The sequence below is a fragment of the Monodelphis domestica genome, chromosome 2 (genome assembly GCF_027887165.1).
Source record: "Monodelphis domestica isolate mMonDom1 chromosome 2, mMonDom1.pri, whole genome shotgun sequence".
Taxonomy (NCBI): Eukaryota; Metazoa; Chordata; class Mammalia; order Didelphimorphia; family Didelphidae; genus Monodelphis; species Monodelphis domestica.
The window spans coordinates 230,306,400-230,318,805 of record NC_077228.1 but is presented as its reverse complement, the minus strand read 5'-3'; the positions used below and the strand labels follow the sequence as shown (position 1 = coordinate 230,318,805).

At 49.1% G+C, this 12,406-nt stretch overlaps 2 protein-coding genes across 26 annotated transcripts in view; one reads left to right on the top strand and one right to left on the bottom strand.

The window, feature by feature from the left end:
• RFNG (RFNG O-fucosylpeptide 3-beta-N-acetylglucosaminyltransferase) overlaps window positions 1-3,916 on the bottom strand; it is a 26,882-nt gene extending 22,966 nt beyond the window's left edge. The window contains exon 1 of one of the 3 annotated variants that reach the window (XM_056817315.1): window positions 3,778-3,916. Coding sequence is in view for 1 of the 3 variants with exons in the window: in XM_056817314.1 (XP_056673292.1) it covers window positions 2,697-2,708 (12 nt within the window). In the remaining 2 variants the exon portion in view is untranslated. Of the gene's footprint in view, window positions 1-2,696; window positions 3,640-3,777 lie in introns of those variants that run through there. The other 2 variants (XM_056817316.1, XM_056817314.1) reach the window with 2 other exon arrangements.
• On the top strand, window positions 3,852-12,406 carry GPS1 (G protein pathway suppressor 1). 23 transcript variants are annotated; one of them, XM_016430699.2, is made up of 15 exons: window positions 3,852-4,620; window positions 5,750-5,834; window positions 6,872-6,964; window positions 7,612-7,793; window positions 8,179-8,343; window positions 8,445-8,580; window positions 8,708-8,788; window positions 9,091-9,148; window positions 9,550-9,635; window positions 10,071-10,165; window positions 10,438-10,576; window positions 10,853-10,933; window positions 11,084-11,221; window positions 11,346-11,480; window positions 11,634-12,406. In XM_016430699.2, the coding sequence occupies exons 1-15, from the start codon at window positions 3,860-3,862 to the stop codon at window positions 11,706-11,708; spliced, it is 2,310 nt and encodes a 769-aa protein (XP_016286185.2). In that variant the 5' UTR covers window positions 3,852-3,859; the 3' UTR covers window positions 11,709-12,406. The 23 variants fall into 23 exon arrangements, with proteins under 23 accessions (XP_016286185.2, XP_056673276.1, XP_016286184.2 ...); XM_056817298.1 differs by having other exon boundaries at window positions 9,088-9,148; XM_016430698.2 differs by having other exon boundaries at window positions 3,854-4,620; window positions 8,711-8,788; window positions 9,088-9,148.

The window sequence follows — 12,406 nt, the reverse complement described above, 5'->3', positions numbered from 1 at the left end:
TGGAACAGAAAGAGATCTTGGAGGTCATCTAGCTCAATCTCCTAATTTTACAGACAAGGAAACTGAGGCCCAGAGGGATTAAGTGACTCACTCAAGGTCACACAGGGAGTAGCATTGCTGGGATTGAAATTCAAGTCCTTAAGACTCCTCTTTCCACTATATCACAGTGCCTCTTTAACAAAAAAAATCTAGGTTTTCTAAATTCAAGTTAAAAGTACATTTTCACCTTCATTCTGTCCAATGTAACCCCTCATAGTTGAAAGGGGCCAGAAAATAACCACAGACTCTGATCCCAGAGGCACAGTAATCCATCCTCCATACTATACCAATTCTACTTGCCAAGTCATTCTACTGCTCAAAAACAGTCAATACCCCACCCCCAACCCTAGCCAAATTACTTAGCCATTAGGATATTCAAGACTTTCCAAATATCTGGGAATTTACTTGCCAAGACAAATTTAGGAATATGAACATAACCACAAAACACTCTTCACACAAATAAAACTAGATCTAAACAATTGGAAAAGCATCATTTGCTCATGGGAAGGACAAGCTAATATAATAAAAATGACAATCCTACCTAAATTAATTTACTTATTCAGCTCTATACCTATCAAACTACCAAAACATTTTTTATAGAATTAGAAAAAATTATTACAAAGTTTATCTGGAAGAACAAAAGATCAAAAATATCAAGGGAAACAATGAAAAAGAGTGGAGGATGGAGGCCTAGCTTTACTAGATCTCAAATTATACTATAAATCAGTTATCATCAAAACTATGTGGTACTGGCTTAGAAATAGAAGGGCAGATCAATGGAATACACTTGGGAGAAATTAAAACTCAGAGTGGGTAAATGACTTAAATATAAAGAGGGAAATAACAAACAAATTAGGTGAACATAGATCAGATCAGATCTATAGGAAAGGAAGGAGTTTTAAGACCAAGCAGAAGATCGAGAACACTACAAAATGTAAAATGAATAATTTTGATTATATTAAATTTAAAAGTTTCTGTGCAAACAAAACTAATGCAACCAAAATTAGAAGGGAAGCAACAAATAGGGGGGAAAAACTTTATAAGAAAAACCTCTGACAAAGATCTCATTTCTCAAATTTATAAGGAGCTAAGCCAATTGTACAAAAAAAATCAAGCCATTCCCCACCTGACAAATGGTCAAGGGACTAGGGCACTTTTCAGATAAAGAAATCAAAACTATCAATAAGCACATGAAAAAGCATTCTAAGTCTCTCATAATTAGAGAAACACAAATCAAAACAATGCTGAGGTACCACCTCATACCTAGCAGATTGACCACTATGACAGTAAAGAAAAAAAATAAATGTTCGAGGGGTTGTGGCAAAATCAAGCAAAATGCATTGCTGGTGGAGTTGTGAATTTGTCCAGCCATTATGGAAGGCATCTGGAATTATGTGAAAAGGGCTTTAAAAGGATGCATATCCTTTGATCCAGTAATATCACTGCTGGGTTTGTACCCCAAGGAGATAACAAGGAAAAATACTAGTACAAAAATATAGTCCGCTTTTTGTGGTGGCAAAAAATTGGAAAATGAGGGGGTGTCCCTCCACTGGGGAATGGCTGAACAAATTGTGGAAGATGATAGTGATGAAATACTATTGTCCTGTAATGATTGATGATGTGGAGGATTTCTATATGAACTGGGAGAACCTCAATGAACTGATGCAGAGTGAAATGAGCAGAACCAGGAGAACATTGTACACAGAGAGTAAAACACTGTGGAACAATCCAATGTAATGGACTTTGCTACTAGAAGCAATGCAACAAGCCAGGACACTCCTGAAGGACTCATGTAAAAGAATGCTATCCACAGGGAAAGAACTATGGGAGCAGAAATGCAAAAGCAAAACATATGGCATCACTTATGGGTAAGTGATGTGGGGTTTAGACTTTTAAAAAATCATTCTATAGCAAAAATAAATAATATGGAAATAGGTATCAAGTGGCAACATTTATACAACCCAGTGGAATTGCTTGTCAGCTCTGGGAGGGGGGAGGGAAAGAAAATGAATCATGAAACATGAAAAAATATTTTAAAATAAAAAAAATTTTTTTAAAACTTTCCACAATTCAGCCTAAATTCACTTTGTTTTTTTTTTCCACAAACCAGGATGATTTAGTCTATCAGCACTACTTGCCATTTCCTGAACAAGATTTGCTCTCTATCCACACCAGTACCTGTGTTCTTGCTATTTCTTATACTTAGAAATACTATGTTCTTTCAGATTTTTTTTTTAAACCCTTACCTTCCGTCTTGGAGTCAATACTGTGTATTAGCTCCAAGGCAGAAGAGTGGTAAGGGCTAGGCAATGGGGGTCAAGTGACTTGCCCAGGGTCACACAGCTGGGAAGTGGCTGAGGCCAGATTTGAACCTAGGACCTCCCATCTCTAGGCCTGGCTCTCAATCCACTGAGCTACTCAGCTGCCCCCTCTTTCAGATTTTTGACTGCTAACAATCCTACCCATTTTTCAAGGTTCAGGTAAATGCTATTCACTTATCTAATAAATAATATTTACATAGTGCTATTTGCTGGGTACTATGCTGAGAGCTGTACAAACGTTGTTTCATGTTATCCTCATATCAACTCTGAAAGCTAGGTGCTATTATCACCATTTTACAGATGAGAAAATTAAGACAAACAGGTTAAGTAACTTGCCCAGGATGACATGAATGGGTGAGTATGTCATTCTGTTTCTCCCTCTTCCTCTCACCAGTTGTCTGAGGCTAGATCTGAACCCAAGTATTCCTGATTCCAAGTCCCCTCTACCTATAAAATCTTCCCTTTTCCACAGAGGTGGACAAGCTTTCACTATCTCTTGGAATTTAGCATTTCTCCAAAGCCTTTATGACAGCCCAATTTGTATTCTATTCACTCATGTAAATAGCTTAGTACAATGCCTGGTACATAGTAGGTGCTGAATAAATGTTTGTTTGACTATGAACATTTATCTTCATCTCCTAGAGGGACTATGTCTTGCTCATCTTCTTTTCTCTCCTTTAGTACTGGAACAATGTTAAGCATTTAAGAAGCTGCTCAATTCACATTGGAGTGAAATGGAGTGGATTTCAAAGGAGCCAAGGTCTTCAGAATCAGCTCAAAACCTCCTTTCTGCAGGAAACCTTTCCATCCTTCTGAATGTTAGTGCCTCCCCTAAGAGATTACTTCTAATCTTGTATGTTTCTCCAATGTGAGCTCTTTCAGAGCAGGTCCCTTAGCACAGTACCAGCCACACAGTAAGCCCTTAAATGCCTGTTGACCTGACAATAGTACATTTTGAAGGCAGTTTCTGCTAAAGAAACTGTGAAGCAGAGGACCTCAATCTGACCTGCAAGAGAAAGTTAAGCACTAGGAATTCATGTTGTCAAGAGGAAAATGGAGGTTCTCTGGAGGTCTTCGGAAAGCATTTACTGCCTACTATGTGCTACGCTTAGTACTGAGTGAATTCTTAAATTAATTTCTGAGATCTCTTCTAATTCAAATTCTGTTTTACCCCTTCCACAGGGATAGGTTGCCTCTAACTAAGCCGAGTCATGAAGCACGTACTATATGCCAGGCTTAATAGGTTAACCTCCTAGGTAACTTCTAAGGTCCCTCTTTCCAAATCTAAAGTTCTCCCCGGGAGAGAGCCACCTAAGACAAGGCACCCCGCTGAGTGCCGGGTCCCCCAGAGGTTCCTTCTCCCTCTGTGATCCTGCCAGGTCGTCAAGAAAAGATCCGGGAAGGGAGTTCGTCCAACCTGCTGTTGGGCCCGGGAAATCCAGGTGCGGAAAAGCAGTTCCAGTCGAGACTTATGATACTTCTTGGTGGTCTTCACTGCGATGAAGATGTCCCTGGGCTCCAGCCTATCGGGCGCCCGGGGGTGCGCGGCTGGCGCCCCCAGAAGCCGCTGGAGCACGTCCTGCAGGGGCTGGGCCACGCCCCCCTCCCGGGGCCGCTGGGCGCGGGGCGGCTGCGCGCAGGTCGGGGGCGGCCGGGGCGGCCGGTGGGCCCAGACCCCCCAAGGAGCCTGGAGGCGGGGGAGGGGCAGCAGCAGCAGCAAAAAGGCTCCCAAGGCTACGGACAGCACGAAGCAGAGTTTGCCGAGCCCCACGCCAGTGCAGGTCATTCTTCAGCCCCAGCGGGCCCCGGGCCCGGCCATCGCAGCCTGCCCACAGCGGGCCACGGGCCCGGACTGGGCGGCCAGGACTCCAGGCTCCAGGCGCGGCCTCCCGACGGATGCCGAGCACCCAGGGGACGCACGGAGAAGCAGCAGGCCCTTTACCAGTTTTCTCTGCCTCAGTTTCTCCCCAGTGCTAGGCCCCCGAAGCCCCTCCCCTCCCTCAGCGCCTGAGGTGGGAGAAAAGAGGGGAGCTGAGGCACGAGCAAGCGGCAGCTGCGGGGCCACGGTGGCGACTTCTGCCCCTTTAAGGGCGTCCCCCGCCGCCCCCGCGGCCGAACCGACTTTACTTCCCGTCCCTCCCCGCCCCTCCCCCCGTGACCCGGATGTGCTCGTGGCGAGGCCCAGGCGACCCGGATGTGGACGGCGCCGCGGCGGGGTAGGAGGAAGATGCCGCTGCCGGTTCAGGTGTTTAATTTGCAGGTAACGAGCCTAGGGGCGGTGCCGCCCGGCCCGGCCCGAGCCCCGCGGCCCCGCCCCGCCCTGGCTCCGCAGCCCCGGGCCGGACCCGGGAGTCGGTGGGGGAAGGAGCCCGGGCGGGCGATGTCCCGAGTAGGGGGCGGGGGAGGGGACGAGGGGGGCCCCGAGGCGCACTGGCCTCCGCCCGGCCTCTGTCTTGGTCGGCCCTAGCGGGCAGGACCCGGCACGCCTCGGGGCTTCAGGCTTCCGGGCCCTCGCGCTGGGGCTGGGGAGAGGCCTGCGGCGAACGCTTGGAGATCCCCGCGGGGCGGGGCGGCGCCGCGCCGCTATCCTGACCCCGGGGTCGCGCTTAGGGAAGGAAGCCCCGGCTCCCGCGCCCTCCCCTCGGGCCGCTTCTCCACCCGCCCGCCCTGGGAACGGGTTCTCCGGCCGGCTGCAGGCCACGCCCCCGAGGCTCGCCGAGGCCGTGGCCCTGGAAAGGGGCTCCCTGGACCGGGCAGGGGGCTCCCGAGGGAGATGGCTCGGGTCCGACCGGGCCCTGCTAGGCCCTCGGTAGGCCTTTCACCCCGTCCCAGGGACCCAGGATCCTGGAGACCCCGCTTGTCCGGGGTACGTGATCCTTTGTGGATGGAGCACGCAGGACAGACAGGGGGGCCGCCCCCTGAGAGCTTCTGCCCCCCCCTCGTGCCCCTCCGTCCTTGAGCTTGTCCCCACCAGGCTGCTGTGCCGGGTTCCCAGGACACGTCCCTTCCTCCCTCCCTCCTTCCCTCCCGCCCTCCCCCACCGCCGCTGGGTGGAGAATGCTCTGGGTCAAATTGTGGCCCCTATCAGTAGGACTCTGTAGTCCGCCCCTGGTGTCTCAGGGTCACTCATCTCCCAGGTATGAGCCTCAGAGTGGGAGCCCAGCTGGGTCAGACCTGCCACAACTTGGCTCTCTGGCCTAATAGGGGGCCTCCCAGTGGTGGAGAGGTGCTTTGGTTCCCCCCTACATTAACATTGTTTCTCCCCTTCAGCAGCCAGCCAGCTCTGTGTCAGGGTCAGGGGGTGCAGAAAGTCAGGACAGAATGAGGGATAGCTCGGCCCCCAGCTCAGCCTCTTCATCAGTGACAGATCTGTACTGCACCCCTCACAGCAGTAGGTCAGACCTCTTCCTCCCTGGCACAGCCGGAGACTTCAGCCTGAGCGCCAGTCTGTCGGCCTGTACGCTGCTCTATGAGGTACCTTCCAGGAGAGGGGGTCCCCAGCGAGGGAGGAGGGAGCGGAGCCCCAGCCGCCCCTGCCGTGGCTGGGCCCCCACTGCATTGCCAGCCCCAAGATCAGGGACTCAGTGCCGAGGGCAAGGAGGGGGGAGGGAAGAAAAAGATAGATTGGGCAGAACTCCCATTTCCCTATTCCTCGCCCCTTCTTCCTTCTCCCTCTTCCCCAGCAATTGGTTATGTGATTAGGAGCCTGTGGATCAGCTATACTACTTTTCCTGAGGTGGGGTTGGGAAGGGGTAGAACAATAACAGTGACCCAAGTTTCTGGAAGCTCTGCTTAGCGGCCTGCCTTTTGGGGTTTTGCCCAGACCTGGTAGAGGTGAGGAACAGAAGCTGATAATCTGAGATTGCAGCCTTTGTATTTCTTTCCACTTTGGGAATGCCCAGTATGATTTCCCAAGTTGATGCCTGTATTTCTTTCCCCATTTTCATGGCTGTAACTCGAACTACAAATATTACTGCTCCATCTACATAGGACAGATGGTATGGGATGGCTTAGGATGTGGCAGGGTACCCTTTGCATCCAGTGGTTGAGGTCTCACCTGTTTCTCCTTTATGACTTTGAGGAAACCACATCAGGCCAGTAGTTGGGAACTTGCCTTGGGGATGCCAAGTGGTTACTGTCTAGCTCTCTTCATTTCTGACTTTCCCCTCTAATGATGGTGGGTTAGGAGGGAACTGGGTAGGGGAGGTTGTGTTTATGGGCTCCTGGGTACTGTTGAAGAATTCCTTGAAATTTCCCTCTCCCCCCAGGTCTGGTAGTGTTAGGGAGATGGGGTTGGTGGAGTTGGGACTCTAGAAGGCATCCTTTGGATGGAAAGCTCTGGTGGGTGGGTATAGTGTTATGCACAGGAAGAATCTGACAAAACCTTGGTCCTGGGCAGGGTCTATTTGGGGAGGGGGAGGATAAAGGATCAGAATAAAACTTTGAATACTAGTGTGCCATGGGCACTCTCTCAGGCTTGAGTGCACAGGTGACTGGCATCTGCATTGCAGGGGGCAGTGGAACCCATGCAGATTGATGTGGACCCTCAAGAGGATCAGCAGAATGCACCAGACATCAACTATGTGGTGGAAAATCCCACCCTGGTATGTGGAGCTTGGAGCTGAGAGGGTAGTGCCTCTCCTTTGGGAATAAAACTCTTTGAGACTATATGACAAAGGTATTTTCACTCCCAGACTGGCATAGTTAGATGGTACCCCTAGAGAGAGGTAGGGGCGCTACATTAGTAGTGTTCTCTTTCCCAAATCCATCCTGTGTGATGGCTAGAAGAGTCTTCAGAATACCACCACAGTCATGGCTTAGACATCTGCAATGGCTCCTTATTGACCATCAAATCTGAACACTACCCCCACTCGGTAACTCTTCTCTCCACTTTTTCTAGCCCTAACATTGATCCCCCCAAGTAAGCAAAGGCCTTTACTTTGTTCCACACACATTGTTCATTCTCTTCTAGCTAAAAGCTCGAATGCTACTTTGAATGCTGCTCCCTTTTCTGCCAACCAGTGACCCTAGTTCTGATCACTACCTTCCCTCTGCACTTATTTATACAGGTTTTAGTTTAAGTTGTGTGCATCTGTGCTTCTTCAAGTATGTGAGTTTGAATATTACTGAGAGGTCTTATGATTTTTGTGGACAGGAATTACATTTCAATCTCTATTTTCATACAGTGCCTATTATAGGGATCTGTGTATTGAAGATATTGCACCTTATCAGACTCTCTTTTCTCTTTCAGGACCTGGAACAGTATGCATCCAGTTACAGTGGGCTAATGCGCATTGAGCGGCTACAGTTCATTGCAGATCACTGCCCACAGCTTCGGGTAGAAGCCCTGAAGATGGCATTGTCCTTTGTACAGAGGACCTTCAATGTGGATGTTTATGAGGAGATCCACCGAAAGCTCTCTGAGGCTACCAGGTGTGGTATTAGGATGTGGGAAGAAAAGGGGGAGGGGGGTAGATCCAGATTAGGGTGCTCCTGGGAGCTGGAAGGGGCTGAGGGAGCAAGCCCCACTGTCTAGAGCTCTTAGACCCTGACCATAGAAAAGAAAATGGGAGCAGGTGGTATAAGTCAAACACATTGGGAAGGTTTTTCAGGATGGTAGAGATTATTAGACAGGACAGTTTCAATGAAAAATTCAACTTTGGGGAGAGGAAGAAAAAATGAGGCAGCTAGCAGGGAGAGATTTCGTCACCCTAAACAGCTTGGTGGTTCTTCTCTGCTACTATTTCCCCTACTTCTTCCTAAATCTCCAATGACAATGTTTCTCTTGCTACTACTACCACCACTACCCTGACAACAGAGAGCTACAAAATGCTCCTGATGCTGTCCCTGAGGGAGGGGTGGAACCCCCACCTCTGGACACAGCCTGGGTGGAGGCCACTAGAAAGAAGGCACTGCTAAAACTGGAGAAGCTGGATACAGACCTGAAAAACTACAAAGGAAACTCTATCAAGGAGAGCATCAGGTAAGAGGATTGGGGGAAACAGAAAAGGGGGGGGGGGTGTTAAGAAGTGGGAGGAAATGGGCTCCCAAGCATCTGCCTTACTCCTTGCTTCTCCCTGGCAGGCGGGGGCATGATGACTTGGGTGACCATTACCTTGACTGTGGCGATCTCAGCAATGCCCTCAAGTGTTACTCCCGGGCTCGGGACTACTGTACCAGCGCCAAACATGTCATTAATATGTGCCTCAATGTAATCAAGGTGGGAATAAGCAGAAATCTACTATGTTGGGGGGGGGGAAGACCTGGGGAAGGTTGCCTACATCCCTCAGGACACTCAGAGGCCAGTAGGTGGTGCCATCAAACCACATTCCATGCTCTCTGCCCAGCAGGTCAGTGTCTACCTACAGAACTGGTCCCATGTCTTGAGCTATGTCAGCAAAGCTGAATCTACTCCTGAGATTGCTGAGGTAACCGTGCTAGTGCCTTATCCATTCCCTGTTGATCTTGTGATTTTTCCTTCATTTCTTGGTGCTCTTTGAAATCTCATTTCCACTCCCCACCCACTACACTCCCATGCTATTTCTCTTTCAGGGTGGGTTTCCTCTGGGCTTTCTTGGCATCACTTCAAGTCATGTCTTGACCCTGGTTATTGAACAGAACACATCCTGTTTGCTCCTCTTGTTCTTTCTCGGGCTGGCCCCAAGGGATAGAAAAAAGTATTGGTGGTGGTTGTTCGTTCTCTTAGTCTATGTCTTCCTTCTCACAGCAGCGAGGGGAAAGGGACAGCCAGACCCAGGCTATTCTTACCAAGCTCAAGTGTGCAGCAGGTAAGGGAAGTCTAGGCAGAGCCTCCCCTAGGGTTAAAAGGGGAAAGATAGTCAGGTAGGGCAATTTTCTGACACCCTTCTCAAATTCAAAATAAATAATTTTTTCCTAATTCATATGTTGCAACTAATCTTGGGGCGTGTAGGCAAGGCAAGTCAGCTTAGTTTTAGCATGTATAGAAAAGCTCCACTGGCTCTAGTTATAGATGAAGCCTGCCCAGTCCCTAACTATTTGGATTTTATTTTCTTCTGGTGGTTTTGTGGACCCAAATTCATGGGGTATAGAAGGGGGATCAGGGGCCAATTTACTTCTGGGCTACTGGGTTCCCTAAACAAAGGCTGCTTTCATTTAGGTGGCTCTTGGCTTCATTTGTCTCTCTCATTCCTTTTCTTATATTTTTTAGGCCTGGCTGAGTTGGCTGCTCGAAAATATAAGCAAGCAGCCAAGTGCTTTCTGTTAGCTTCATTTGATCACTGTGATTTCCCTGAGGTGAGAAGGAAGGGGACTAGAAGGGAAAAGTATGTGGCTAGTTTATGGGGAGTAAATCTGGAACCAGGTCAGTTTGGCTCCTAGGATGAGTTATAGGGCTGTGCTGACGAACCTATGGCACACATGCTGGAGGGGGCTGCTCCCTTCCATCGCACCTGAGGACATTTCTCTCATCATCCATCCAGCAGCCCAATGGGAGCGCTTCCTCCCTTCCCTATCTGGGGTAAGGTGGGGGTGGGGCCTTACATGGAGTGTGAGGGTTGCCGTTTGGGCCCTTGGTTTCTAAAAGGTTTGCCATCATTCTCCTTAGGGAATGGCAGAAACAGCCCTGTATTTCACTGTTTCATCTAAGGTCCTTCACTTGACCTGTGAGTTATATTCTATCCTATAGTTCTGTGTACCTCTGAACCCTCTATCCTTGGCTTTTTTACTTAGCTATTGTCCCCCAGTAATGTGGCTGTATATGGTGGTCTCTGTGCATTGGCCACCTTTGATCGACAAGAGCTACAGCGCAATGTCATCTCTAGCAGGTGGGTCTGAGAATGCTAGTGCCCCAGATGTTTGGAGGGGGGAGCAGGAAGATACTTAGTTCCATGGATAATGGAAGTTGGTTTCTCCAACCCAAAATAACCTGTTTCTCACTTCAGGCCCTGTCTTTAATCCAACTCATCCACATACCCCTGTATTCTGAGCCTTCTCTGGCCTCTTGCCCAGGGTTACTCCCTAAAAGCCCAAGCCCCTCAGGGCCTCTCAAGCCCAGTTTTCTCTGCCCCCTTCCCTGAGCCTTCCTCTTGGCTGAAAGGGGCCAGGAGACTGAGGGATCTGGCGTCTGCAGCTCCTTCAAATTGTTCTTGGAGCTGGAACCACAGGTTCGGGACATCATCTTCAAATTCTATGAATCCAAATATGCCTCGTGCCTAAAGATGCTGGATGAGATGAAGGTGAGGCTCAAGGGAATTTGGGTCAACTATAGTGTTTCACTAGGTCTGAGAAGTAGGGGGCTTGGATTTGTAAATGGTTTGTGGATTAGGAAATAAACTTGGGGGAGAGCTTACCAAATGCATCTTGTAAGGGAAAGGCATTTATCCCAGTACAATCAGGGGGGAAACCTAGTTAAGATAAATTTAACTCTTTTTAGCTGAAGTTTCTTCCCTTCTGTTGGGGGTACATTTTGGGGTTAGAAGACAGGGTAGTGCCTGACGAGTTCTCTGCTGCAGGACAACTTGCTGCTGGACATGTATTTGGCCCCCCACGTCAGGACCCTCTATACTCAGATCCGAAACCGTGCCCTCATCCAGGTAAGTAGTTAGAGAGCAGGGGAGGGGGCAGGAAATCAGGAAGTTAATCATAATAATAATATTAAGTGTTTATTTAACACTTCAAGATTTGCAAAGTACTTTACATCTTATCTCATGAAGGCTGATTTGTCTGCTTCTAATTGTCCACAGTATTTCAGTCCCTATGTCTCTGCTGACATGCGTAAGATGGCTATAGCCTTCAATACCACCGTGGCTGCACTAGAGGATGAATTAACACAGCTGATTCTCGAGGGACTTATCAATGCTCGAATTGACTCCCATAGTAAGGTGAGAGCAGAACTTCATAAAGAAGAGACTGTACCTCCTCTAAGGCTGGGAGCTAGAAATCTGCTTTGTAAGGGGAGGGAGAGAAGAGTATTGTTCCATGGCTGAACCTCTGGTTGGCTGACAGATTCTGTATGCCCGGGATGTGGACCAGCGTAGCACCACTTTTGAGAAGTCACTGCTCATGGGCAAAGAATTCCAGCGCCGTGCCAAAGCGATGATTTTGCGGGCGGCTGTGCTGCGTAACCAGATCCATGTTAAGGTAAAGGAGGTGGGGATGAGGGTTGTTGGGGAAAGCAAAGAAGCATTAAGTTTGGGGGCTCAGGAAGGGTTAAATAGCCAAGATAGAAAAGGATTCTTTATTAGCATTAGTTTTCTTGAGATGTTGGCTCAACCTCTATCTGTCTTGTTACAGTCTCCTCCTCGAGAAGGGAGCCAGGGTGAACTAACGCCAGCCAACAGCCAGTCACGGATGAGCACAAACATGTGATTGGGCATCACTCCCCACCTGGACCCCAGGATTGTGTTTGAGTGTCCATCCCCAATCCCATGCTCCCCAGGTCTCTCTGGTTCCAGAGGCCCAACCTTCTCCATGGGCCTAGGAGGCTTCATCTTTCAATGCAGGGGATGCCTCCTCCTCCCCCACTGGGCCTTGGGACTACGAGACTGCTGCCTCAGTGCCCACCTTGCCAGTAGAGTTGTATCCCACAGACGTAGTGGCAAGGGTTGTCGGGTCAACTGGGGTTTGCCTTCCCCACACAGTTTTTCTTTTCTCCTCCCCCTGCATAGCTAGGGACTAGTGGGCATGATGCCACTGGTCTCCTAGCCTGCCTTCTGTGGGACACTGTGGGACACTGAATTCCCTGGCTACTCCCAGGGCTGACAGTTTCAGGTGCCTGCCTAGCTACAGATTCCTGGTAATCCCAAACTTGGCTATCCTTCTGTGCCAGGGATTAGGGGAACAGGTCAGGCTAGGCCACCTCTCCTGCTGCTGTTCTGGAGTGGGAAGAAAGGGGAGAGGCCTCGCTTGTGCTGGTATTTGTTCCGAATGAGCACAATGACGCGTGGCAGTACCTTCTACACTGCCCCCATCCCCAAACACGTTCTTGTTAATGCATTTTTTTTTTCCTGAGTTAGAAATGAGTTGTTGAATCTTTAGACCATTAAAAAAAGCAGAATTAAAAACTC

Coding starts and splice junctions, on each gene's coding strand:
- GPS1 (XM_056817298.1), top strand. CDS start 3,860: ATGAAGATGTCCCTGGGCTCCAGCCTATCGGGCGCCCGGGGGTGCGCG. Junction 8,789..9,087: donor CTACTCCTGAGATTGCTGAG/GTAACCGTGCTA, acceptor TCCTTCTCACAG/CAGCGAGGGGAAAGGGACAG. Junction 10,934..11,083: donor GAAACCGTGCCCTCATCCAG/GTAAGTAGTTAG, acceptor AATTGTCCACAG/TATTTCAGTCCCTATGTCTC.